The sequence below is a fragment of the Tamandua tetradactyla genome, chromosome 1 (genome assembly GCF_023851605.1).
Source record: "Tamandua tetradactyla isolate mTamTet1 chromosome 1, mTamTet1.pri, whole genome shotgun sequence".
Lineage (NCBI taxonomy): Eukaryota > Metazoa > Chordata > Mammalia > Pilosa > Myrmecophagidae > Tamandua > Tamandua tetradactyla.
Window position 1 is genome coordinate 17,717,479 of NC_135327.1, and position 27,717 is coordinate 17,745,195.

Genomic DNA, 27,717 nt, shown 5'->3' on the forward strand with positions numbered 1-27,717 from the left:
TTTTTAATTGGCTTGTTTGTCTTTTTTGTTGCTGAGTTGTAGAATCTCTTTACATATTCTAGATATTAGACCTTATCTGATATGTGGTTTCCAAATATAGTCTCCCATTGCATAGGCCTTTTTAGTTTCCAAAGTTCTTTGATGCACAAAAGTGTTTGATTTTGAGGAGATTCCGTTTATTTGTTTCTTTTTTCATTGTGCTTTGGGTGTAAGGTCTAGGAAACCACCTCCTATCACAAGATTTATAAGATATTTCCCAACATTTTCTTCTAAAAGTTTTATGGTCTTAGCTGTAATGTTTAGGTCTTTGATCCATTTTGAGTTAATTTTTTAATAGGGTGTGAGATATAGGTCCTCTTTCCTTCTTTTGCATATGGATATCCGGCACTCCTAGGACCATTTATTGAAGAGGCTGCTCTGCCCCAACTGGATTGGCTTGACTGCCTTATCAAAGATCAATTGTCCATAGATGAGAGGATCTATTTCTGAATACTCAATTTGATTCCTCTAATCTATTTTCTATCTCTAAGAATTTACTTAGTCTAGATACCTCCTATAAATCAAATCATACAATATTTGTCCTTTTGTGTCTGGCTTATCTCACTTAAATTATGTTTTCAAGATTCATCCATGCTGTAGCATGATTCAGAACTTCATTCATTTTTATAACTTTATAATATTGCATTGTATGTGTATCCCATGCTTTGTCATCTGTTGATGGGCGTTTGGATTGTTTCCATCTTTTGGCTACTGTGAATAATGCTGCTATAAACTGTTTGAGTCCCTGCTCTCATTTCTTTTGCATATATATCTAGGAGTGAAATTGCTGGGTCATATAGTAATTATATATTTAACTTATTGAGGAAGTGCCACACTTTTTCACAGTGGCTATACCATTTTACATTTCCATCAACAATGCACTAAGGTTCCTTCCAATTTATCCACACTTAACAACACTATTTTAATACTGTTTTCTGTTTTTGTTTTTGATAATAGCCATTCTAGTGGGTATGAAGTGGTATCTCATTGTGGCTTTGATTTGCATTTCCCTAATGACTAATGATATTGAGCATCTTTTCATATGTTTATTGGCCATTTGTCTATCTTCTTTGGGGGAAATATCTATTCAAGTCCTTTGCCCATTTTTAAATTGGATTTTTTTTGTCTTTTTGCTTTTGAGTTGTAGGAGTTCTTTATTTTTCTGGATATTAAACCCTTATCAGATATGTGATTTAAAAATATTTTTTCCCATTCTGCGGGTTGTCTTTTCAGTTTCTTGGTGATGTCCTTTGTTGCACAAAAGTTTTTAATTTTGATGAAGTCTAATTCATTATTTTTTCTTTTGTTGTTCATGCTTTTGGTACCATATCTAAGAATCCATTGACAAATACAAGGGCTTAATGATTTACTCATATGTTTTCTTCTAAGAGTTTTATGGTTTTAGCTCTTATATTTAGGTCATTGGTTCATTTTGAGTTAACTTTTGGATATGGTGAGAGGTAGGAGTCTAACTTTATTCTTTTCCATGTATCCGAGTGCCATTTGTTGAAGAGACTTTTCTTTCACCACTGAATGGTCTTGGCTTCCTTGTTGAAAACCAACTAGCCACAGATGTATGGGTTTATTTCTGTACTCTCATTTCTATTCCATTGGTCTTATAGTCCATTCACCTTATAGTCTATTACACTGTTTTGTTTACTGTAACTTTGTACTAAGTTTTGTAATTGGGCCATGTCAGTTCTCCAACTTTGTTCTTTTTCAAGATAGTTTTGGTTCTTCATGGCCTCTTGCAATTCCAGATGAATTTGAAAATCCTGCTTGGAGTTCATTGAACCTCCTGGATATGTATAATCATGTCTTTCATTAGATTTTGGAAATTTTTAGCTATTATTTCTTCAAATAATTTTCCTGCCCCTTTCCCTATCTATAGTCCTTCTGTGACTCCAGTGATATGTATATTGATATACTTGATGGTATCCTAAGTGTCCTCAGACTTTGTTTATTTTTCTTTGTTCTTTTTTCTTTCTCCAGCCTGGATAATTCCAATAGTCTTATCTTCAAGTTTGCTGATCCTTTCTTCAGCCTCCTCAAATCTGCTGTTGACCCCTTTAGTAAGTTTTTCATTTCAATTCTTTTTCAGAGCTAGGATTTCTATTTGGTTTCTTTTTTATAATTTCTATCTGTTTATTGATATTTTCATTTTGTTCAGACATCATTGTCCTGATTTCCTTTAGTCTTTTCCATGGTTTCCTCTAGCTCATTGAACATATTTAAGACAGTTGATTTAACATCTTTGATGAATACTTCCAAAGTATGAACATCCTCAGGGAAGGTTTCTGTCAATATCTTTTTTTATCTGTGAATAGGTTGTACTTTCCCGTTTCTTTGTATGTTTTTCTTTTTTTTCTTTTTGGTGAACTGGACATTCTGAGTACTATGCTGTAGTAATTCTTGAAGTCTAATTCTTCCACTCCTCAGAGATTGCTGATTTTGCTAGTTGTGGGCTGGGCCTGTCCATTTATGACTTTTCCAAACCATTTTTGCAAAATATATTTTCCTTGTTTTGTGTGGTTGCTGAAGTTTCTTTTCTATTATCTCTGTGGTCAGCCAGTAGCCTGATACGAATTTCCTTGAATGTATGGTTTCCCAAGTGAGAAAAAAGGGAGATACAATTTCTTTAAATCTCCTCCTTGTCCGGGAATTCACTTCAACCTGTGGAGGTCAAAACAATGGCTACTGTCTCTGCCAGCCCCACAGCAATTAGGAGCAGCAATGGCAATCAAAAAACAGAAGTCCAGTTTTTGAAGGACAAGGTCCTTATTGCCCACCCTAACACCAACAAACCACACCAGGAACTCAGGCTGCAGTCCCCACAGCTGCCTGCCACTCAGCTGAGGGGGTGGGATATGGAAGGTGAAATTCACTGAAGCTTACCAGCTTCTTCATCCATCATTTTCCTGGATGCTGCAAGTGTTCAACTAGCCTTCAGGTTTCCAATAGTTGATGCAAACAGTTCCTGCCAGTTCCATAGTTGTTCTAGTGGAGGGATCAATTCCTTGAGCTTCCTACATCACCATCTTCCTATAATCATCCAATAACCTGTATTTTTTTTTTTTTTTGTATGCTGTATGGCAGGGTAACATTTCATTATTTTTCCATGGGAGTATCCCGTTAATTACAGCACCATTTGTTGAATTTTTGTTTGTTTGTTTGTTTTTGGGGAAGTGCATAAACCAGGAATCAAACCCGAGTCTCCTGCATGGCAGGCGAGAATTCTACCACTGAAATATCCTTGCACCCCCATAACCTGTTTTCTTAATCTCTTTACTTTATTGCCTTCAAAGAGCCTTGCTGGCCTCTCTAGGCCTCACTTAGATCCAAGAAACTTCAGACTCTGACCATTTATAAGTCATCAGACAAATACTCTATCATGTAGAGCTTTTGGCTAAGTTATATTTTAAGAGAGTGAAGCTGGGAGATGGATCAGCTGGGGAACTGCTGCCAGACAAATGTTCAGCCAAGCTATGAATAAAATGGAGAGAAAGGATTCATGTGCCCAGAGGTCAGCAGTGATGGATAGGAGCCATGGGGTGCCCAAGTAGGACTTGTTCCCCCCATTTTGACAGGCAGAGAGGCTCTTCTGCTGACATAGCACATGAATTTGGCAAGTCAGTTTTTTTGCTGAGCTTCAGTTTCCTTATTTGTAAAATGAAGATGATAATACCTAAAAGGGTGGTAGGGAAAATTTAATGAGATCATGAATATTAAATAGACTTTAAAAAACTCGATGCAGATCATTGTATGGTACTTTCAATCATCATCATAAAAATAAAGATAATAATAACAAATACCATTTAACAAGTGGTACTGTTTAGTAGTTTTAATTTACAAAGAGCTAACTGAGGTTAAATTCCCCAAAGGCACATAGCTAATAAGTACAGAATTCATTTCTCTCTGTTCTGAGGTTTATGATCTCTCTCTTACACTCTGCCTCCAAGAAACATGGTCCCATAGTCAGTAGGAAAGCTAAGGCCAGCTCTCTCTCTCAGCCAACGTGACAAGCAGACTCACTGCTCTCCCCTCTCTACGTGGGACATGACTCCCAGACGTGTAAACCTTCCTGGCAACATGGGACAGAAATCCTAGAATGAGCTGGGATTCAGCATCAAGGGATTGAGAAAACCTTCTCGACCAAAAGGGGGAAGAGTGAAATAAGACAAAATAAAGTGTCAGTGGCTGAGAGATTCCACACAAAGTTGAGAGGTTATCCTGGAGGTTATTCTTATGCATTGGATAGATATCATCTTTTTAGTTGAGGTGTAATGGAGAGGCTGGGGGGAACTGCCTGAAAATGTAGAGCTGTGTTCCAGTAGCCATGTTTCTTGAAGATGATTGTATAATGATATAGCTTTCACAATGTGACTGTGTGATTGTGAAAACCTTGTGTCTGATGCTCCTTTTATCTACCTTATTGACAGACAAGTAAAACATATGAATTAAAAATAAATAAATAATAGGGGGAACAAATGTTAAAATAAATTTAGTAGATTGAAATGCTAGTGATCAATGAAAGGGAGAGGTAAGGGGTATGATATGTATGAATTTTTTTCTGTTTTCTTTTTCTGAATTGATGCAAATGTTCTAAGAAATGATCATGATGATAAATATACAATTATGTGATGATATTGTGAATTACTGATTGTATATGTAGGATGGAATAATCATATGGTAAGAATGTTTGTTGTATGTTAGTATGTTTGATAAATAAATTTAAAAAACCTAAGGTCAAGCATCTGTAAAGCAGATGAATTTTCATCAATTACGTCATGTTTTTAAAGAATGTTTTTAAAAGGAAGATTGGAAAATTAATTATGATTTCAATTTAGACAAATTCTTCTATAACACAGGTCTGTGGTTGAAACAAGCAAGAATAAGAAAAGGGGATTCTTGGTGATAAAAGTTGGTGAACTACTGATCTGTTTAACCCCCTGATTTTATAAATGGGTAAATCAGGGCCCAAGAAAGGAAACTGACTTGTCCAAGAACATACCACAAATCCCTGGCAGTGCCAGGACTAGGACTCAAGTGTCCTCCCTCGCAGTCCATGCCACTGTCGCTTCACCTTAGCTGGCAGTTTTCCTAGTCCCATTCCCAGCAAACTGCTCAGAAGTGAAAGCAGGAGGGTGGAAAACGTAGCATGTTTTCCGGGTCTGGCCCTGAGCTTTGGCAGATGGCAGGCTGACTTAATTAGCTGGGGCATGCAGTTCCACTTTAACCCACATCCTCTAACCGCACTCCTTCGCCTCTTCCTGGCGGCGGGCCAGCCTGGGCCAGGTGCCACCCTCCCACATAAACTCACACACACCCCCACCCATGAACCAAGCACATCAGGCTGCAAAGTGAAGGGCAAGACCATTGGCCTTCGTATATGTGGCTTGTGAAATTCTAGCTTATTTCTCAGAACCCAGCTTCGAGCAGAGCCTCAGGTGAATGTCATGCTTACCCTCATGGGAAGCAGGCACACCAGGGGGGCATGCATACTAGGACCAGCGTTGGGGGTAAGTGGAAAGGAGTCAGTGAGACCAAATTCAGTCTAAGAGGTTCAGCTGAAGTAAGGAGAAGCAGAGGCAAACAGACGAGAGGGGTCAAGTGCAGGAGGTCAAGAAGCCATACCTTGAATCCTAAACCAAAGCCTGGGTACCCAAGGATCTGAGCAGAAAGCCCCAGGTACAGAGCAGTAAAAATAGTGTTTGGTGATGCTGAGCATTGTCCCTAAGGTAGGGGACTAGACTTGACTTTGAAAATAGGTTGGCTTATAGCTGAAAAATTGGGTAGTTCTCTGGCATAAGCTTTTCCCTGAGCCTTCAAGTCCCTGCTTCTTTAAGAAACATGTGGATAAGCAGAGAAGAGGTCAGGTAAGCCCCAGTGATCCCAAATCTGCCCCCAGGTATGTCACAGAACTGTTGGGAGGCCCTAGGAAATAGTGCCTTATTTATGGTTGGCTCTGTAGGCTTTTGGTAGGGTTCCATTGAGCTATTTTAATATTTCATGCAAGAACCACACCGCTTTATTATATGCTTTATAATCTAGAAGTAGTCACTAGCCCCTAATCCCAGCATTGTGTTTTTCACAAAATATTCTTCAATACTACCACCCTCCTATTTATTCTTCCAGACAGATTTTAGAATCATTATGCAAAATTAAAAAAAAAAGTCCTCTTGGGTTTTTGAGATGGTTTTAAATCTAAATTTTAATTTACACAGAAAATGAACATCATAACATTATTTCGTGTACCCACTAGAGAAGAGACAAGAAAAGACAGCTCCATTTTTTAAAGTTTTCTATTTTGAGGAAATAATGTGTTGTATCCTCAGGTGTCAATACCTGAGGCAATCCTGAGTCAAGGGAACATCTGCTTTTTCTAGGAAGCTGTGTTCTTATTCTCTTTCTTAAAGAGAGGGAACCAGAAGGAGGATAAACTCTGTAGCAGCTTTTCCCTGTCTGTGCTCTTTCTCCAGTGCTTTGGTGCTGCTGATTGCTCAAGAAAAGGAAAGGAATGTGTTTGACCAGCGTGCTATAGAGAATGAGCTCCTGGACAGGTAAGTAAGGAAGCGGGGACCTCAGATGTGGCCTCCCCCAGGGTTGGGGAGGGCCGTTCAGAACAGAACTCTCACACTGATCCTTGCCCATATTTCTCAGAAACATCCATGTAATCCGGCGAAGTTTTGAAGATGTCTCTGAAAAGGGTTCTCTGGACCAAGACCAAAGGCTGTTTATGTAAGTGTTCAGGGAGCATTCCCAAGGACCCAATAAAGGTCCCATCTGTGAAACTCAGCCTGCCATCCTCTCTCCTAAAAGAGATGTGGTGCCTGCTTGCTTCTCTGAATTTCCGGTGCTAACTCTGAAATAACCCAGGAAACTTTACAGAATGCCAGCCATGCTCAGTTTCTAAAGGCTTGTATCACAACTGTTGATTTGGGGGATACAGGTCTTCTAAAAGATAACTTTAGTTTCATATGTCCCTGGGCTACCAAAAGTGTTGTTGCCCCTCTTGGTGACCGGTCAGGTCAAACCTGGGCAGTTGGGCTGGCCAATCGAGGAGGAAGAGGAGCAGCCAGCTCATTCTGTGATTGATGTAGATGCCACTCTCTGAACTTGGGCAGGACCTCAAGGGGCCTTGATTTGTGTTCCAGGCAAGGCCCTAACCTTCCCTCCAGGGGGCCCACCACCAGGGAGGTTTGATGCTCCATATTGGGGTAGCATTGCAACATACATATTTAGATTTGAAATTTCATGAGTGTTAAAATTAAGAGCCTCAGTGTGATTTCACAAACCACTCAATATTTTCAAAATAGTCTTTTATCATAGCAAAGCAAAGTAGTTCATTTATTTTCCAGTGTAGACCAGATAACATCAAATAGGTTGAAGAAAAAGGGCAAGTTCAAAAAGCCAGACTCATAATTGTGTATCTCCCCCTCCCCCTCCCCCTCAACTACCATTTTTAAAATCTGAGCCTGGTTTCAGCTACTTTAAGCAGTGAAAATGCAAGTGCTTTTTGCTACACATGGAAATATTATCCTGCTGCTCAGTAATTTCAAGCCAACTTTTTTTTTTTTAATGTATCTAATTTGGTTCTGGTTACCTACCTTCTTGTTTTCCTTCTGGCCTTCCTAGAATGACTCTAGACCTAGAAAATTCTAAAACCGCCCTTTCCTTCTTCAACAGCTTAGACTTTCCTTTCTGCACACTCCACATTTTTTAATATAAGCACTGGTGGTGTGGGTACCTCCTCTCACCAGTTCCAATGAACTGCCTAGATTCTCCTATGGATGACTTTCAAAGACACCAAACTCATTTTGATACATCCTAAAATAGATTGAACCACCAAACACGTCAGTCGTAATTTAACACTGCATCTTTCTTCCTCCTGTGTTCTAGGGACGGTCAGGAAGTTGCTGTGGTTTACTTCCGAGACGGCTACATGCCAAGTCAGTACAGTCGACAGGTTGGTATTTTCTATTAGACCATTCTGTCCTCCTGGGATCCATCAGAGCTCCACAGAGATTTGACTCACACATCACAGCAGCCTGGCTTTTGCCCTAGGCCTGAGCTTCAGTTCTTCAGGGAACTTGTTGCTGGAGCCTCTCACTCTCCATAAGCATATTGTCTTCCAGAATCTGAACACTCAGGAATTCATGATGCTTTAGTCACTGTTTTCAGTGGTAAAGTTTTAGCAACGTCTCTCTGGGGGATAAAAAGCCCCTGATGTTGCTGATTTTCATGGTATAAATACTCCCACCATGGCGGAGTTCAAGCTACCTAATTAAACATCTTTGAACACAGAGTTGGGAAGAAATACGTACAGTCAGCTCTCACTAGCTGATGCAAGCCAACTCCTGTTTCTCCTTTATCTGAGTCAGAAAATTTTTATCCACCATCTGATTTATGTTAATGATAGGAGTGATGATACCACTTTATCTTGATATCCTACTATGTAGTTTTGAAATTGCTTTCCATGTCCATTACTTCACTTAATCCTTTCAACCATCCTATGAGACATATAATCATCTCCATTATACAGATAGAGAAATGAAGGTTTGGAGAGATAGATACCGGGGCTTGTCTAAGGTCCCAGGGAGTTCCCAGGCTTTCTGACTCTTGGTTTGATGGCATTTCCAGCATATCATTCTTCTCCCCCTGCCCTTAATGCCCACAGTGTGGGAAAGCTAAGAAGCCCAGCTTTGAGATGGGAGAAGGCAAAGGGGGAAATACTTTAGGAAATACCATGAACAGTGGGCTGGGGGTTGTAAGCCTTTAGATCTGCCTCTATGTGGCCATGGGCAGGTTCCCAACCTTTTCTGTTTCAGCTTCTCCATTTGTGAACTGAGGGAGATATACTAGAAAAATTGAGGGAGCATCTTCCAGGTCTATAATTCTTTGAATTTAGGATTCTCCCTAAGGCCCAGCTCTATAGGGGACAGCTCTACAGAAGGTCCTTTTGTATAGAGAGGTTTTTAACAGTGCTAGGAACTTGCTGACTAGAGGAGACAGAAACTGTCCATTGGGAAAATAAATCTAGGTTCCAAACAGAGGAATTGAGAGAGAGACCAAAGAAAGCTTAAAAAGAGAGAAGAGGTTGAACTAACAAGAAGGGCAGTTAGTACATAAGGAGGTAGATATTTTGGGGGAACTGAGAAGCTCAGATCCCATTTAAAACAAGGAGATCAAATCTGCAAGTCTTAGTGACTTGCTGGATGATCTTGGGCAAGCCATTGCTCACTTCTGGGGTTTTCTTTTCCTGCTTTTAAAATAATGAGGTCCTCTGATATTCTGGTCACTTGTGACTCATCCTGGAACACCAGCCCAGTAGTTAGGAGACTGGGGTTGTTGGACAAGATCAGGCACAAGTGCTGCACGTCGATCATTGTATCAAAGGAAAGACAGCGTGGAGGAGGGGAGCTGCTCCACTGACACAGTCTTGGTCCTGCTGTGGGCAGTTTGCTGTGGTCTGGAACCAAGGACAGACTCTCCCTTAATGCCTGAGAATAAGACCAAGTTGGGATGCATGATTCTCCACTATTCCCCCTGCCTCTCACACCCTAAAATCCTGGCACACTGGACCACTTATCCTATGATTACTCACCAGTGGACTCTTGCACATAGTATTCTGCTAGGCTGATTATCCCTTCCCCTTTGGGCCCCACCTGTCAAATTTCACCTCATCCAACAATGTTGGATGTCTTGGGCACTGGAGATACAATAGGAAACGAGGCAGACAGCAAGGGTCCAGTCCTTATGGAACTGTCTGATCAGGTTGCCAGACATCAGAAAGTAAAAATAGAAAAGGCCTTTTCTAGGTGGAGTAACTGCTTTGAAACAATAGGGTGAAATGATACAGAGAATTATGGGGAAATCTACATTAAAAAGACAGTCAAAGAAGACTTCTTTGAGAAGGTGACTTTGAGTGAAGACTTAAGAATGAGAAAAACCATCTATAGGAAAAGCCAGAAGGAAGAGAATTCCAGACAGAGGGTAAAGCCGCATATGCACAGGTCCTGAGAAGGGAATGAGGTTTGTGTTTGAGGAATGACAATAGCCCCTGTGGCTAGCACATGGGAATCAGGGTAAGGGGGTGGCATGAAAGAGGTTGAGAAAGTGGGTAGGGGTTAGATGCTCAGGGACTTGTAGACCATAGTAAGGAGTTTGGATTTCATTGAAGTGCAGGGGAAGCTGAGCTCATAAACAAGCGGCCCATCGCCTTGAAACCCCTTCAGCCATTTGCCTACACCCTTAGACCTCTTGTCATTTTTGGTTTTTAAGTGTAGTCATGTTATTGTACTAGACTGTGAGCTCCCTGAGGACAAGAGTCCTGCAGATTGGAAAGACCCTATCTGCCTCACAAGGCTGTTGTAATAATCCTGGGAAATAATGAATGTGAAATTGTAAAGCATGGCAACTGGCCCTTGATGGCTGCTTGGTAAAGGTCAGATGAAGTACAATAGAGTTCATTCTATCTTCTGTCTGCAGAACTGGGAAGCACGTTTGCTGCTGGAGAGGTCCTGTGCTGTCAAGTGCCCAGACATTGCCACCCAGCTGGCTGGGACTAAAAAGGTGCAGCAGGAGCTGAGCAGGGTGGGCATGCTGGAGGTGTTGCTTCCTGGCCAGCCTGAGGCTGTGGCCCGCCTCCGTGCCACCTTTGCTGGCCTCTACTCACTGGACATGGTACGTGGGCAGCCCGCTTTCTCTTATCACAGGCTGCTGAGGTGGCAGGGACCCTGGAGGCCCAATTATTGGGGAGGCTGAAGCTGGCATTGGGCTGGACTTGGGTCCGTGACACTGTGAGAACCCCTGGGGGCCTCGAGGGGGCTGCCTCATGAGGGAGGATGGGGGCTGGAATCCATTTTAAGTTCTGTCAGCAAAGGAAGAGATGGGAAAGGAACTGAGGTATACAGTTCCTGGGGAATTTCTGCTCCCGGTTTCTAGACCTACTATTGCAGATCTCTGAGTTGTTGCCGGAGAAAGGCTTGTCTCAATACACTTGTTGCTTTTGGGGATGTATTGGGGGTCCTATTTCAGGTAGTAATGTCCAATCTGAAGGTGCTTATGGCTCTTCCAACTCCTGCTTTTCCTCTGATATTGCTTGACAGGCAGGATGCTAGCTCTGAACTCTTTGGTCTTAAGAGTGCTGTTGACTGCTTTTTTGCCTCCTGCCAGGGTGAAGAAGGGGACCAGGCCATCACTGAGGCCCTTGCTGCCCCTAGCCGGTTTGTGCTAAAGCCTCAGAGAGAGGGTGGAGGTAGGTGGTTCCCCCTTTGCAGGGTAGTACAGTGAAAGGGACCTGGCAGGCTGACCCCAATTTTGATGGGCACTTGCTATGGGCAGTCTTAGGCTCCGGGGGATATGTGAGGAATTGATACATGTCCTCACCTTGGACAGTGTGCTAGGAGACCATGGACCATGCTACGGGGCACACAGGGGATCTTATTAACCAGCACTGGAAGGTTTGAACAAGTTTAGTATGAGGTACCTGTAATGAAGAGGCCTGAGCTAGGGTTATGGCAGTGTGGTAAACAAACTGGAGATGGAAGTGTTAAATACGACTGAGAGATGTCTTTTGCCTGATTAGGAATAGGAAAGTCTAGGAGAGACGCTGTGTTTTAGGTGGAAGTAATGAACTCAGTTTGAATATGTTAGTTTGTTTGAGGGGTGGGGGGCTGTGCAATATCTAGAGTGGGGAGTTGGAGTTAAAAATTTAGAGTTAACAACTTATAAGGTATAAAATGGAGCCTTGGGAATGGAAGAGGTCTCTGGAAAAAAAAAACAAAAAAAACAATGTATACATGGAGGAGAGAACAAGAGAGGTAGACTGGTTCCTGGAGAAATCCAGCATGTAAGAGAAGGGGTCAGTAATGGATGCTGAGAAGGAGCAGCCGTAGACAAGCAGAGGAGAACTAGTGCAGACAGTGTGGTGGAAGGTTTGCTCAGTTTGTGAGTAAAGGCTCTTCTGTCAGTGTTCACATTCCCTTCTTAAAAGGCAGACCCACACTGTCTTCTCTGAGCTGGTATCCGGAACTGAAGCTGCTGACAAGTAGCTCACTCAGACTTGCCCACATGGCCCCAGAAGTAAGGGCCCGGGGTGGAAGAGGTGGGCAGAGGTTCCAGGGTGACTGGTTATTGGAATTTCAGGTAACAACCTGTATGGAGAGGAGATGGTACAGGTCTTGGAGCGACTGAAGGACAGCGAGGAGAGAGCCTCCTACATCCTCATGGAGAAGATTGAACCTCAGCCTTTTGAGAATTGCTTGCTAAGACCTGGCAGCCCTGCCCGAGTGGTCCAGTGCATCTCAGAACTGGGCATCTTTGGGGTCTATGTTAGGTGAGCCAGTCAGGAGATGGATTTTTCTACTACCTTACTGCCATAATGCCAGCCAAGTGAGCCTGGAAGGAGTCCTGCATGGACAGTTAAGAATTCTGAGCTTTGGTCTCAACTCTGCCAGTCCTTAGCTGTGTTACCTGTTTCCTTATGTGTAAGATGAGGTCAGGCATCCGAGACCAGTCCACCTCACTGAGCTATCAAATGAAGCCCAGGTGAGGTGTGCTTTGCATCTATAAAGGAAATTCCAAATACTATCAAGAGGGATGATAAAATATGGTCTGCCAAACTAGGACTAGAAGAGAACCCCAGGGAAGAAGTTTGGGTTCAGCTACCAGACCTCTGGGGATTCTGGGAAGAGGTGGGATGGGCCAGCTAGAGGATTCTAAGTGGCTTTGAAAGGCAGAGTGTCCCCTGAGTTTGGATTTGAGCATTAAAGAATCAGGAGAGGACCTGGGAATTTGTAAGGAACAGCTCCTGCTCCTTCATGCCACTTCCTGCAGAATACTTCAAGTCAGGACAAGACCCATCCTTCTTCCCCACCAGAGCCTGGCCTCTGTTTAACCTTCCCCTCTAACCACTTGCATGATCTCCACCTGCCTTCTCTCCCCTCCTCCCACCCCATACTCACCATAGCCATCTTAAGAGAGAGGCAGAAAAGAAAATTCGTAGCTATTGAGCATGAAACGTAAGCCTAGCATCATTTTAAGTGATTTTCCTGTCTTATTTAAACCACATGACCATCTTGCTAAGTAAGGAGTATTATCCCTATTTTTAATTGAGGAAATCAAAGGCAAAAGACCTATTAATTTCCAAGCTAGGACTCAAACACATATCTAACTTCAAAATCCTAGGATTTTCTTAGAGCTAGTCAGTCACCCATGATCTGCTCAGTTGGGACCAGGAAAGGGTCTTAGATTTGGAGCCTGAATCCAAATGATGGAGTTGTGTGTCTTCCACCCCTATTTCTGTAGGCAGGGAAAGACACTGATGATGAACAAGCATGTGGGGCATCTGCTCCGAACCAAAGCCACTGAGCATGCAGATGGTGGTGTGGCAGCAGGAGTGGCAGTCCTGGACAACCCATACCCTGCATGAGAGTACAGCCAGATCGGCCCAGACTTCTCTCAAGAGACCTTCCATCTGTCTTCTCTCCTTGTTACACCTCTCCTAGCCCCATTGAGAGGCTGGCTTCCCCACACTGAGAGGACTGGTCTCTTCCAGAGACTTCGAGGATCCTGGAAGGGTGAATCCTGAGTACCCTCTTCCAGCTCCCTCTGAGATCCAGAAAAACTGTTTCCCATAGATGAGCTCTAGAAGCCCCCAAATCCCTGAGGTGTGGTTATAGCTGAAGGGAAGCTACTCTTAAGGATCCATAAAACCTGTCACCCTTCTGTCAGTCCCTTGTCAGGCCTTTCAGCAGTTCCCAGTGCCTGACTTGGGATAGGACTGAAAGGCCTTTTCCCCAGCTCTCCCTTAAATAAAACCACCTGGCTGGTTCTGTGATTTCTTGATTTTTGTATAGAGGGGAGGAAGGAGCTATAATCTAGGTCAGCCTACTTAAAGTGAGTTGGAATAGGGAATGTGACTGGGCAATAATCAGAATTTCCCTAAATATAAACCCTATAGACCTTAATGTCCTAATCCTAATGCTCCAGGGAGGGGATCCCCGGTAGAAGCCCAGGAAGGAGGGAAACCATGAAGGGACACCACAGTTGTAAATGGCTTCAGTTACTTTGAACCTTCTGCTTAACTTGGGGACTTACCTAAAGGCATATACAGCCTATAAGATACCCAAGAAAACAAGTCACCACCTTCTTAAGGTCACAGACTTTATTCCTACAACCACAGCGCTTGAGCATAACTGAGGTAAGAAGAGTTTCATTTGCATGTCTCTGTGAGCAGGGCTCTGTTGAGGGGAGGATGGGAACAGAAGACAAGGGAAGACAGTTCCTCTGATGCTAGGAATATAACATACCTACCCTGAAAAAGTAGGTCATCTGAAAACTCTGGAGAGTGGGCCTGCCGTCAGCCCCTGGAACAAGTGGGCAACAGCACTGACATCTGGCACAAAAGGATTTCAGACCCAGTACAGAAGAAGCAAAGTGTTTAAAAAATAATCAGTTGTTCCAGGACTCAAAAACAGGCATTTGTAAGGGCAAATGCATGCCCGCAATAAGTCTTGGTGCTTCCTGAGAGAGGTGACAGAGGATTACAGAGCTGCTTCCCTGCTTCAGTCCAGGCCCTCACTTGCCCTCTGCACTCATAGGTTGGGTATATGACTTTCAGGTCCCCATTCTGGCCTCCAAGAGCTCTTTGCAATTGGAACACTGAAGTCTGAGGCTGACCTGGGCCCTGTCCCATCTGTCTGGCAGTCACAAGAATTGTCTCTACCCAGGGCTAAAGTTGGTTCATGGAGCCAGACAGCTAGCTGGTCGAGGGAGATGGTGTAGGTCAGCACAGGCCTTCAGCACTCCTGGATGGGGAGCAGGGAGGATGGGCAAAACTTTGGAGAGCCAAGCAGGGGGAATCCTGGATGATGGGTAAGGTGTTCACTGGATGGTCAGGCAGCGGTGGCTGAAGAGGTTGCTGATGACGGATGGGTCAGCCACCGTAGATACATCCCCCAGGTCATGGTCATTCTGAGCGATCTTCCGAAGCACACGCCTCATGATTTTCCCTGGGGGACCAAAGGCTTGTGGTTAGCTGGTGGCAGCACTGATCCGCCCCAGCCCTGCCAAAGGCTTCTATCCACACATACCCCACCAAAGTTGGAAGGTCGGGGTTGGGGAAGGGTGTCTCTGAGCATACCTGAACGGGTTTTAGGCAAACAGGGTGCGTTCTGGATGTAATCCGGTGTGGCAATGGGGCCAATCTTTTCTCTAACTGTAACCAACAAATCATCAAGCATTTTTTCAGTACCTTGCCCAGGCTCCCAGAAACCGAGAGAGAGATGGCTTTGTTCCCTGCTATTTTCCTCTTCAAGGCCCTGCCCACAGAGTCATTCTCAGTTTCACTGCCTGCCTGTCTCTCTCTTTTTAATACATTATCTCTTTACTCTTATTTTATCTTAATCTAGCTTTGTGGCTGGACTCAGCCTGCTAGAAGTTAAATCCCACCTTACTAGCAGTGCTGCCTTGGGCAAGTGATTTAACTTATTTGAGCCTCAGTTTCTTCATCTTTAGAATGAAGGTAACAACAGGATCTGTTTCATGGGGGATTGTGGGGATTAAATGGGATGATCCATTTAAGCACTTAGCTCAGTGGTGGTGGAGAAAGTATTCTATAAATGTTAGCTATTATTACTATCCTAGTAGAGAGACCAGTGAAAGGCTAAGTAGAAAGAAATCAATCAGCTCCTGGGGCCCCCTGGATCTGTGTATAGGTTAGGGAGCAGCACACTCCAGCCTCTCCCCAAACTTGTAGAAACTGTGCTACTAGGATAGACCCTACAGCCCCCCACCCAGGAAGCTCCTTACTCTGCTTTTTGAGCTCCTCAGTGAGGGTAGGGTCGAAAGTGTAGCCATCACACAGAGTGACAAAGCAGTACAGGCATTCACCCTTCACAGGATGAGGGTGGCTGACCACAGCTGCTTCCACCACAGCCTTGTGTTCCACAAGTGCTGATTCCACCTCAGCTGTGCTTAGCAGGTGTCCTTGTCAAGGGAAAAGAAGTACCATGAAAGTGATCCCATCCCTTGCCTCAGCCCCACCCCCTTCTCTGTCTGTCTTCTGGGGTTAGTCAGGTCTGGTCAAATGGGGAAGGCCCTTCACCCACTTCTTACAGGACATGTTTCCAGTTACTCCACCATCCTAGCTCCCCTCCTCCAGGCACATTCTAGTGTTATGTTGCTCTTCCTCCAAACCCAGGGCTCAGAACTGAATGCCATGCTCCAGGCATGGTCTATCCAAAGGACAGTACCATCTTGAAAGGCTTTGACTGGGAGTTGCCAGGGAAGCATGGCTAGTGAGATGGGAAAGGTCCCTGGCCCTCACCAGAAACATTGAGCATGTCATCAATCCTGCCAGTGATCCAGTAATAGCCATCCTGGTCCCGCCGGCAGCCTGGGAAACACAGGTAAGATCACATACCAAGAAATATACAATATAGTAAATAGCCCACATAGGAATACACAATCCACAGTACCAAACTGCCTCCTAGCAAGTCTTCCTGCTTCCATTTCAGATGGCTCCTATGATCTCTGCCATCTAGCATTCATACCCTGTGTGGCCCCCTTTCTCATTGCACTCAGCTTAGTCTGTATGAACAGCAGGATACGGCAGAAGTGATGGGATGCCACTTCTGAGATTAGGTTATAAAAGACACTGCAGCTTCTGTCTTGGTTGTACACTCTCTTGGGTTATTTGCTCTGGGGGAAGCCAGCTGACATGCTGTGAGCAGCCCTATGGAGAAATCCATGGGATGAGGAACTGAGGGCCCCTGCCAACAGCCCAATGAGTGAATCTGGAGGTGGGTCCTCCAGCCTCAGTCAGACCTTCAGATGGCTGCAGCACCAACCAAGAGCTTGACTTCAATCCACAAGAGTCCCTGAGCCAAACATCCAAACCACTCACAGCTTCCTAAACCTCAGAAACTATGTGAGATAATACAATGTTTGCTGTTTTGAGCTGCCAATTTGGGGGTAATTTACATGGCAATAGATAACTAATACACCCAACTAAAATCTATTCTCCATAAATCAGGCAAAGCTGCATTCCTCTGCCCAAAACACTTTTACTCTCGATTTTTCCATGCTTGGTTCTTCCTCACCCTCAGGTCCCTGCCCAAATGCCATTCCAGAGAAGACTTCTCTGACCACCTCCTGTTCCGTGGCCATCCCTGCAGATAATCATTATCATAGTACCCATTGTAATTCATGGCACTTATCACTACCGAAAATTAGCTTCTTTTGTTTGCTGGCTTTATTGAGTGTCCCCACTTACAGAATGTAAGTGCAAAAGAGCAGTGACTATGCCTTAATCCTTAATACTCCCTGTGCTTAAAACAGTGCCTGGACATAGGAGGCGCTCAATAAAAAATTATGGATGTATTGGTAGGCGGCCTGATGGACAAACCCAAGCTCCAACATGGGAGCATACATCACTTATTATACACACTGCCAAATGTCCCATCACTTTCAAAACAGAAGCAATGGAAAGAAGAACCTCTCATACATTGAATCTCAGATAGCACCATCTTGAGTCCCTTCCTGAAATATTTATTCCAACTTTTACAGATTTCTCTACCTCTGCCTGGACACCATAGACACAGACACATATGGCACATCCCTCTCTCTGTTCTTCTTCACCCCTAATCAACTCTTCCTGAAAACAGAAGGGGAAGAGATATGTCTTGGTGTCATTGTGGTGGGAATGGGGTCGCCAAGGCTCACCATCTCCTGTCACGAAGTACCCAGGGAACTTCTTAAAGTAGGTTGTCTCAAAGCGTTCATGGTTCCCATAGACTGTGCGCATGATCCCTGGCCAGGGCTGCTTGAACACCTGGGTAGGGAGGAAGGCCCAGCAGACACAACTGCTACAGTGTCTTCCTGGAAGACAATCACAGCTGTGCCAAATCTGAGGGGAAATGTCCTGAATGCCATTACTGAGAAGCTGAAAAAGTATAAGCTTTGGAAATAGACAATCCCAGTTTAGAATCCCAACTCTGCCACTTCATAGGCTGTGTGACCTTGGTAAGTGACGTTACCTCTTTGAAGTTCAGCCTTCTAATCTAAATCACAGAAAATAATCTCTACCTCCCAAAGTTATTGTGTGGATTAAATTCAATAGTAGAAATTGCCTAGCAAAGTGTTCTTCCAGTGATACGCATTTAGTAAATTTGAGTCTCCTTTTGGATAATCCCTCAGGAAAGTATGTCTGATTTGATGCAAATTGAATTAAAAAATAGGCAAATATGAGCACATAGTGATTGCCCCAACTAATAGTGATCTGTGGCAGCAGACTGATGGGATAGACAGAACTTTATGCTATAAGTCAGAAGGCCTGGATTCAAGTTTTGCTCTGTTACTTACTTGGTCTTGGGAAAGTGAAAATGGGGGTGGAAGGTGGGGACTGGTAACGTCTGAGGTCCCTACCAGTACTAAAACAACAATCACAACAGCTGATATTTATCCAGCACTGTTAGGTTCTGTGCTAAACCTTTCACATTGATTATCTAATTCAACCAATCCAGCAACTGGTTCTTCTAGACTAAAAAAAAATTGCTTCAAGATTCTTTGAGCAGATTCAAAAAGGACCCTTAAGAGCATCATGGCCAAAAGGCAGAGACTCAGGCAAAGTATCCAGAGAGGATTCCCACCAGGTCTCTCGGCAGAAGACCCCCAACCATGGAGCTTCAGCCCCAGGCCACTGCCAATGGAGATTAACTTGTAAAGTGAAGCAAAGTGTAGTACCCATTTGTAGACCACCCCCACCCACCCCTCCCCATCCCCTCCTCAAAACCTCCAAGGGCCAAAGCCTCACCAGATAACCTTCAGCTTCACCCTCCAGCTCTTCCCCAGACTCATTCAGGATTGCAGGAGCTACACCAAAAAATGGGAAGGTCTAGAAGCAAACAATGACAGACTCAAAGTTATAAGGCAACTCTAACTCAGCTCCCTACCTCAAGGAGCCCTGGAATCCCAACTTTTTCACAGACATATCAGTCCAGCCTCCTACCCTCTAACTAGGCCAAATGCCCCAGGATTCCACCCCTGATAGCCTAGGACCAGTTAGAAGAGCCTCACTCACAGCAGAACCAGGCTTCAGGGGTGTGGCACCAGGGAGAGGGGTCAGCATGTGGCCACCCTGTGGAAAGCAGAGATCAAGCGTTTGAGTCCGTCCTTCCACATGGTCCCTAAACCCAATCCCTCTGAATCCCTTACTTACTGTCTCTGTCTGCCAGAAGGTGTCGACAATGGGGCAGCGCTGAGCACCTACCACCCGGTGGTACCACAGCCAGGCCTCAGGGTTGATAGGTTCACCCACTGTGCCTAGCACCTGCAAAGATGCCCGGCTATGCCTTAGGCAGGACAGCAGGAAGAAAGGAAGGTTCTGAGTACCATGGGGAGCCAGGAAGACATGCCTGGACTCTTTTCCTGCCCCCCTCCCCTAGTCCAGGTTAGGGAGTTGAGGCAATGGGATGGAAGAGACTATGCACACAAAGACCAGTACCCAGTTCTGAGGGACACCCATGGGGCAGCAACTGGTAAGGGGTCTCACTTGGTAACAGGTTCATCTCCAAACTTCATGAGCAGGCGAATGGCTGTGGGTGCTGTGTAGAACTTGGTCACCTTGTACTTGTCCACAATGCTCCAGAGGCGGCTCACATCAGGGTATGTGGGGATCCCCTCAAACTGACCCCAGGCTGGTCATTCCCAGTACTTCCCAATAGCCCCACCATTTCCCAATTCCCTCAGGCTCAATATTTTGCCCTTTTTGACCAATCCTGGAATCTTTATACCCTGACCAGATAAGTCAAGAGACCTTCCCAGTCTGGGAACATAGCCCCTTCACTCCCTGTTCTAGACAAGGTGACCTCGGGAGGTCATTACCCAAGATTACTTGTTCATCTCCCAGTTCTATGCCAGGTAGCCATGGGTCCCAGCTCCCTTCTCACCAAAACACTGGTGGCAGCATTAGCCAGTGGGCCGTAAGTGATGTAGGAATGGCCGGTGATCCAGCCAATGTCTGCTGTGCACCAGAACACGTCCTCCGCATGGAAATCGAACACATACTTGAAGGTCGTGGCTACATAAAGCATGTAGCCCCCAACTGTGTGTACCACACCCTGTGAAAGGATAGAGCCTCAGGTTGGGGCCTTGTGGCCACCCCACTGACCAAATGGAGGCTGGGGGGAGAGCTGGAGGAAGATCCTTCTCAAGGACTCTGGTCCTGCCAGCACACCTTTCACAATCTCTCTTCCATCTCCTTTTCTCCATGTTTCCGTCTCAACTCTCTTAACATACTCCACACATATATAGTCAGTCTATTACTCAAATCTATACCCTCAAATGGTATTTGAGCCACCCACAATACTCTCACACACATACATTTCTAGCACACATCTAATAGTTTCCCTGTTGTGTATTTGTGTACACAAATTCAATTACACATAGATAAAGTGAGTCAGTGAATAGAGAGATAATTCTCTTTGTTCACTCCTTCCCTACCCTATCCCTAGGAAGGAGAGGCCAAAATTGTGTTTGTACAGGTACACTGAGGGATAGTCCAAAGCATATAGAGATAAAAATTTAGGGATGGAGTTGGGTGGAAGGTAGAGTGACACAGTTTTCAAATCAATGGTAGCCAGCATTTTCTTAAGTGTTTCCAGAAATGGTGGCAGACAATTCCACTTCTATATTATACCCTGGAAGGTGATGAGATGTTAATAGTGTGGCATGTGGAAGTGACTGAACTCTAAAAGCTGTAGTATTAGAAGCACAAAAGGGATTCCTACAATCACCCTTTGCCTTGAGTTGACAGGGCAGCTTTCCCTCAACCAAACTACATAGGCATAGTCAACGAACAACCATGTCAGCCATATGGACGGAATCTTTTCCCTTTTTCAGGGCACCATGAAAGCCCCCACCCAAACTGTCTCACCCTGGGGGAGAGGGGGATTATCAAACATATCTGAGATTGAATTTCTCATCACTTATTTTATGCCATAAGTGGAGTAAGGTGTATGATTGAGGATTTGTATCTTAATTTGATTTAGAAAAATAATGTGACATTTCTGAAACTCAGGGTTGTAGAGTAAAATTTTTGTCATTACATGCTTTCTCAGAAACTCACTTCTCACCCCTACACACACACACACACACACACTTGCCTTGGGTTTGCCTGTGGAGCCACTAGTATACAGGATGAAGAGTGGGTCCTCTGCATCACACCACTCAGGCTCACATTCATCCCCTGCCTCTAACATGAGTTCATGCCACCATAAGTCAACCCCCTGGTTCCAGGAGATCTGCAAGGGGAGGACACAGGAAAAAGCAGGGAGTAAACAGGTCAAGGTGGGGCAAGAGATACCCCTACCTGGCATCTGGAGGGGCTGGAATGGAATTGACAGGTGGGAAAGGGAGCCAAGGGAGGAAGGGAGAAAGGACCCTCCAAGGGTGGAATGGGGCCAAAAAACAAGAGCAGAATAGCAGGCTTCCTGGGCACTCCCAGAACCTGCCATCCTTCCCTAGACCTCTACCCCAGAACTTCTCTTACCTTGTCTCAAGCTGAGAAAGGCCCTTTGGTTGGTCCCTTCTCTTTCTTTGATTCTCAGCTAGAATGTCAAGCATTTTGGAGAGGCTTTCCCTGAACAGTCTGCTAGATACCCACCTCCCATCCCCACCCCTGCTGTTACTCTTGACACCACCATGTCTCTTTCCCACACAGCACATATTTCCAGTCATTTTATTTAGTTGTTTACTTGGTTATTCTTTCCTGACTAGAAAGTGACCCCTATGAGGCTAGTGGCATGTCTGTCTTTTTTTTCATTATTATTATTTATTTTATGTTAAGTTTTATGCTATGCCCCAATGCTTAGCAAAATGCCTGGCACTCAAGAAGTGCTCAGTAAATTTTTGTTGGATGAATAACTATGTGCACACACAGGTCTGCAAACACACACATGTACTTATGGGACTAGTGGCTCATCAGCAGGGATGAAGACACTACACAATTCAGAAATGCAAGATCAGTCAGAGCCCACAGATGAGGTAGGCACCTGACCCTGTTAGTTGGCAGCAAAAGAAAGTCAACAGATTTTTGGTCCAAGTGCCTTTTCCTGCATGTCCAGACCCCACCCCACATCTGGAGGTTTCTCCCCTAGCACTGCCCCTGCCCTTACACCATTGGTATCTGTGGGGTTGCCCACAGAGACTTTTGCTTGAGGGGGTAGGTTTCATTCAGCAAGAAATCTTGCTTCAAATTGATGGACAAGGGCCAAGAAGAACTTCTCCTAGTAGAGTGATGCATCCTTCTACCATAGTGCCTTTGATAATTACTTCTGGATCTCTCATCCTGGAATTTCTTAAACTCTCCTCAAAACTATTTTCTTTTTCTGCTATACCACCTGTTTGAACAACCAGTTTTCTGAGTCTACTCTCTGCTGAGTGAAGCTGAATTTTTTAGTTTGTTCAAAAACTAAACTGGATTTCAATCCGTTCTGCCACTTTCTAGCTTGGGCAAGTCACTTACCTTAAGTCATTCCTTTTTAAAATGATGGTAATCATTCTTGCCCTACTGGTCTCACAGGATTTGGGGAACATTAAAAGGGAAAGGTATTACCTAGTAAATATCAAACCTTGGATTACCCTAGGGGATGAAGGGGGAGATGGGTGAATGTCAGGAGGGACAGATATTAGTTCAGTACCCACAGGCTCCTCTGGAAGATGAATTTAAGGGTGTGATGATGGGATCTGTCTGAGGTTAGTTTAGCTGTCACAAAGCCCTTTCATATCCATCAGCTTCTTGGATATTCAATGACCCTGGCTGGCAGATAAATACAGCAGTATGAGAGAAACAACATTCTCCCACTACATGGATATATGCTAATTTATTGGTTTGAAAAAACCACAAATGTTAGATGTGTACCTTGATAAATTACAAAATGACTCTCCAACAATTCCTTTCTTCCTGTACTATTTGCCCCTTGCTATAAGAGAATTTAAAATTTCTGGCATATGAGCATCAAAAGAACGACAAGCCCAGGACAAATGAGGTTGCCATTAAAAAGAGAAAGAAAAAGAAGGAGAAAAGCTTCCCACATGCTAAAAAACACAAGAACATACCCTATTTTTTAGTGGAAGAGCCCATATAGGTCTACACATACATTGTCATAAGGATACTTTTTTCCCCATCAAATAACCTACTTGAGATGAGAGTATTAATGGACTGAAACAGAAATGTGTCAATATTGCTTTGTGCAAATGGTGTTGTTCTACTACACTGATGTGAACTTGTTATAGAAAAGGCACTGGGTACATGTAAGAACTGGGTATAAGTTGGACTGTGGCCCTGCAATTAGGGGACTTTTGTAAACTGTTTCCCTTGTGGGATGGGTGGCCAATGCCAGGTGTGGAACCCATAACCAGCACCAGGAAGCAGGGTGGAGCGAACATTGGTTGCAAATTAGGAGTGTGTCTACCAGGGCCCAGAGCTTTGAACCAGGAAAAGGTTTGAATTTTCTAAAATAAGAATTGTAGAGTTGGCCTTTGTCCTTAGACCAGGATAGAGCCTCAGGAAGGGAAGTGACCAGGTGTGGGAGAGCAACATGAAGGAGCTCACAGGTAATATGGTTGAAAAGAGCACCTGCAAATCATGATGAGGGGGTTTGGAGCTCTGCTAAGATTTCTGCAGCTTTGACTGCAATTCACAGGCCAACAAACCTGGACTTTGTAAGCTTATTTTTTATATACTTTAGTTTTTTTGGTAACTGATTATTTTCACCTCCAAAAGAAAAATCCAGGAGTCTGTGGCCTGAGGGTCTCTGGTATTGAGAATTACAAGAGTTTTTAAAATTTCTTTTCTGGTCTTTTAGAAATGCCAGTCTATCTATGTTAAGAGGAAGAAATAAAAGTTAACATTTTTAAGTAGTTATTATGTGCCAAGGACCTTACAAATATGGACAAAGCCTTAAAAGGAAGGTACAGTTATTATCCTTATTTTATAGATGGAGAAACTGAGGCAAAAGAGAGACAAGCTCACACAGGAGGAAGTGGCAAAGTCAGGATTTAAATGCAAGTAGCTTCGATCCAGAATACTCTAACAAACCATTAAGTATGTTATCTCTTTTAAGAGAATTCGAGGCTTATGTTCCTGCCTGAGTTTTAAAAGGAAGCAGCATCACTGGGAATCAGATCTAACATGCTAAAAAGAGTAAGGAAAGGGCGCTTTAGCCTAAGAGATTGATCATAGCAGATTTGGAGTAAGACACCCTATGAGGTTAGTAAGACATAGAGGGACAGGGAGCTTTATATTTTATTTTAGCAAGGGAAGCCATTTCCTTTTAAGCATGTATTATCAGCTCTCCATTACTGATAAGAAAACTGAAGCCCAGAGAGGAGAGGCGACTTGCTCAAGATCACATGGCTAAAAATTAGTCTTCAGGTCTCTGGACTCTAGGCCTACTCTCTCCTCTATACTAATCTGCTCAGAGCCCCCACTCATGTATCTCCCTTCTGAGAACCACCCACATTGTGACTTTTGTTAAATTTGGCACTTAATTATATTAGATAATTTATGAGCAGTGTCTAAATCCCAAAGTAGTATATAAACTAGATGTTGAATTCCCAAGGACAGGTTCTATACCTCCTGCTAGCACCTTCTCCTCTTCTGCTTGCTCCATCCCAACTCAGCGCACAGTAAATACTTCTGTTAGGTTACTTGGTCCCCTCTCCGACAAAGGTTCTGAGCAGCAAGAGTGAAATCCGATGTCTGTTGCTACCTCTCGTACCTCCATGCTGTATGCCAGTTCAAAGAGGGAGCAACAGGCATTTGATTTCACAACCCTTCACAATGGCTTAAATGGCAAGGCACCTGGGGCAAGGGAAAGGGATTTGGGTCTGGCAGCCATCTCAACGGGACAAACAGGCAAAGATTAGATGGACACACAGACAAGCACGCAGGAAAGCAGTGCCCAGGGCAGTGCAGAGGTGGATACCTGGGGCCGGATGCTCTTGGATTTCTCTTTCAGTTTATCCTGTTAAGAGCCCATGGAAAGGCTGATGAGCAGAGTCAAAGTATAGGGGTATGGGAAGGAAGGGTCAGTGTACTCCAAACCTCTGGCTGCCTCTTTTCCCTCTGGCCCTCCTCTCACTGGTCCTCCCAGTCTTCTTTTTCCTGATCCTGATCCCAGCCCCCACTTAATGCAGATTAGGCTCTCCAACCTCCCTAGAATAGACTACCCAAGGCCATTCAGACCCCTCAAGTCACAGAATCTCAGGAACCTCCTGTCCTTCTGGACTCCAGAACTTTCATCCCTATGCCCCCCACATCTGAAGACCACCACCAGGTTTCCCATTGTTCCCACCAGAAGCATTGGATCTAAAACTAACAAGGGCCATATCTTGAGGCCCAGACCTTTGTCCTTCCATGTTAGCATTCTTAGGCCACAAAGATAGTTCACTTTTTACAAGTGACAGCCTAAAAATCAAGGTGACTACATATAGTCACCCAAGGCACCAGATTTTTAACCCAAAATCAAGCCCTGAGGGTCTTCTGTGTCCACCACCTACCCTAACCAGCACAGGAGTCTCCCTCACAATATTTCACGCTAAGTTCTCTGGAGGGAGCGCCCTACCCACATTCAAGGTCAAAGTCCCCAGCTCCCAACCAAAGCTGTCAGAAGAGGCATTCCTAAGATTGCTCCCAGATCCTCAGCATTATAATGAGGAATAAAAGGAGTACATCAGGAACTTCCTGTGCAGGAAGAGGGAGCTACTTTGAGCTTAGAGGAAGGCAGAGCAGTACCAGACTCACCTGCACATCTAGGCATGGCCTCTTAATTGGGGGAGACTGGCTGAGGGAATCACCCGTACCCAGCTCTGCCCGCCCTAGGTGCTTGACCACAATGCAGCATCTTACTGGGAAACCCCTGGAGGAAAGAAAAGTCTGAAGTGATGGGGCTGGTTGGCTCAAAAGAGAATTTGGCAGAACCCGCCCATGTCCACGTAGGGTAGGGGAACAAAGAGAGTTTGAGCCCTGGAACCTGGTATAGGAAAAGATCCAGTCAATCCGGGCAATGGCCAATTGGCAAGCATACTTACTTTTCCCGACACTTCTCCAGGGCTTCGTCAACCAGCTCCTTCAGGTTCACAAGCTTTTCTCCCCGGTAGAAGGCATCTTTGAGGAGCAACAGACATTCAGAGCTTAGGAAGGGAACACATTGCTCATCCCTTATTCCTAGTGGACACAATGTCCACAGAGCCCTTCTTGAGTAGGCCTCTTGAGTAGCTGGCTTTTCCAGCTAATGTGAGCTGACAGTGTGATGGTCAGGTTCATGTGTCAATGTGAACAGAGAGTCAGTTGAGGGGGACCAGAGAGGAAGGGCAAACGGTCTCTACCTCTACACTGAGCAATTCCAAAGACCAATGAGCCGATTGGATACTAAGACTTAGGGCATGGGGGTTTTGTAGAAGGGGCAAGAGAATTAGTCACCTGTAGTGATGAGAATGCTGCAACTGGAATCCAGTATCCGTTCACACAGAGATTCTGCAGAGAAGCCTGCAAACTAGGGAAGGGAAGAAAGACAGAGGGAGAAAAGGAAGTCCCAGGGATTGAGAGAACAAAGAAAGGAGTTACTCGTGGAACTTTCAGGGTCTCTAAGCCCAGTCCTAAAAGAAACTGGATAGCTGATATGGTCCTATGGCACAAATAGAGCCCTATCCCCCAATCCTGCCCCTTTTTTTCCCAGCCCTAACTCCTACCACAATGGAGTGTAGAACCCCAAGGCGGGCACACGCCAGCATGGCCACCACCAGCTCCGGGATCATAGGCATGTATATGGCCACTCGATCACCCTTCTGGATGCCTGCAGGTAAAGGACACAGATCATGAACTATAGACCCTTTCTGCTGTTACTCACTTCCTCCCATCTAGCTGGTCCCTGCAAATTTACCTTTTCTGTTCCTCTGTTACGATTCCTGCCTTTCCTTACCCATTTGCCCCAAGTCCTCAGAAACCCTAATGTTGGGTCCTCCAGTCCCCTTCCCACATTTCCACACTCACCCTGTTTTCGGAGAACATTGCTGAACCGACACACTTGGATCAAAAGCTCACGGTATGTGATCTGGGCAGTCTCTCCTGGTTCATTGCCTTCCCTAAGATATACCAGAAAGAATCAGTTATTTGGGAGGATAACCTTTTCTCCATACAAGAAACTGAAACAGTCATAAAACCCATCCAGTAAACACAAGGCCTTAGAATGTCCTGTGAGGGTGAGCTACCTGCAACCACATCTTGAGCTGACTGTTTAGGTGCTTTGAACTTTCAAGATACTTTATATACATGCTGAGTGTCATTAGAAAATGCACCGTCCATCTCTGAACCTCAGTTTTTATGTTGATAAAATGGGTTGATGGTCCCTTCTTTTCCATTCTAGGGATGTATTAAGGAGAATTCCTATCACAGAGATGTGATACTCTCTGAGAGAGATATCAAGACTGCGAAGTTATTCAAACTGGGGTCTCCATGTCACTTGTATGCAAACCAAGGGAATTTGCCAAAATGTATATTCCCAGGCCCCAGCTTAAGTTTACTGAATCAGAATCACATGGCCCAAGAATCTGCTTCTTTATTAAGCCCTCTTTATACAAGTTGGTATAAATAATCAGTAAGTGATTCCAATG

At 44.4% G+C, this 27,717-nt stretch overlaps 2 protein-coding genes across 4 annotated transcripts in view; one reads left to right on the forward strand and one right to left on the reverse strand.

Annotated features, from left to right (window-relative positions):
- Positions 1 to 13,896, forward strand: part of GSS (glutathione synthetase) — a 33,899-nt gene extending 20,003 nt beyond the window's left edge. The window contains exons 7-13 of the mRNA XM_077170607.1: positions 6,519 to 6,599; positions 6,700 to 6,777; positions 7,939 to 8,005; positions 10,528 to 10,722; positions 11,215 to 11,296; positions 12,187 to 12,376; positions 13,348 to 13,896. Coding sequence (XP_077026722.1) covers positions 6,519 to 6,599; positions 6,700 to 6,777; positions 7,939 to 8,005; positions 10,528 to 10,722; positions 11,215 to 11,296; positions 12,187 to 12,376; positions 13,348 to 13,471 — 817 coding nt within the window. The 3' untranslated portion in view covers positions 13,472 to 13,896. The remainder of the gene's footprint in view (positions 1 to 6,518; positions 6,600 to 6,699; positions 6,778 to 7,938; positions 8,006 to 10,527; positions 10,723 to 11,214; positions 11,297 to 12,186; positions 12,377 to 13,347) is intronic.
- Positions 13,897 to 14,188: 292 nt separating this feature from the next.
- ACSS2 (acyl-CoA synthetase short chain family member 2) overlaps positions 14,189 to 27,717 on the reverse strand; it is a 39,692-nt gene continuing 26,163 nt past the window's right edge. For 2 of the 3 annotated variants that reach the window (XM_077170639.1, XM_077170619.1), the window contains exons 3-19: positions 27,098 to 27,189; positions 26,797 to 26,900; positions 26,528 to 26,600; positions 26,137 to 26,212; positions 25,850 to 25,964; positions 25,032 to 25,070; positions 21,207 to 21,344; positions 19,992 to 20,162; positions 19,595 to 19,728; positions 19,262 to 19,394; positions 19,124 to 19,180; positions 18,857 to 18,937; positions 17,767 to 17,875; positions 16,370 to 16,438; positions 15,853 to 16,029; positions 15,185 to 15,259; positions 14,189 to 15,053 (exon numbers count right to left, since the gene is read on the reverse strand). In XM_077170639.1, the coding sequence (XP_077026754.1) occupies positions 14,926 to 15,053; positions 15,185 to 15,259; positions 15,853 to 16,029; positions 16,370 to 16,438; positions 17,767 to 17,875; positions 18,857 to 18,937; positions 19,124 to 19,180; positions 19,262 to 19,394; positions 19,595 to 19,728; positions 19,992 to 20,162; positions 21,207 to 21,344; positions 25,032 to 25,070; positions 25,850 to 25,964; positions 26,137 to 26,212; positions 26,528 to 26,600; positions 26,797 to 26,900; positions 27,098 to 27,189 (1,771 nt within the window). In that variant the 3' untranslated portion in view covers positions 14,189 to 14,925. The remainder of the gene's footprint in view (positions 15,054 to 15,184; positions 15,260 to 15,852; positions 16,030 to 16,369; positions 16,439 to 17,766; positions 17,876 to 18,856; positions 18,938 to 19,123; positions 19,181 to 19,261; positions 19,395 to 19,594; positions 19,729 to 19,991; positions 20,163 to 21,206; positions 21,345 to 25,031; positions 25,071 to 25,849; positions 25,965 to 26,136; positions 26,213 to 26,527; positions 26,601 to 26,796; positions 26,901 to 27,097; positions 27,190 to 27,717) is intronic. The other variant, XM_077170629.1, reaches the window with a different exon arrangement.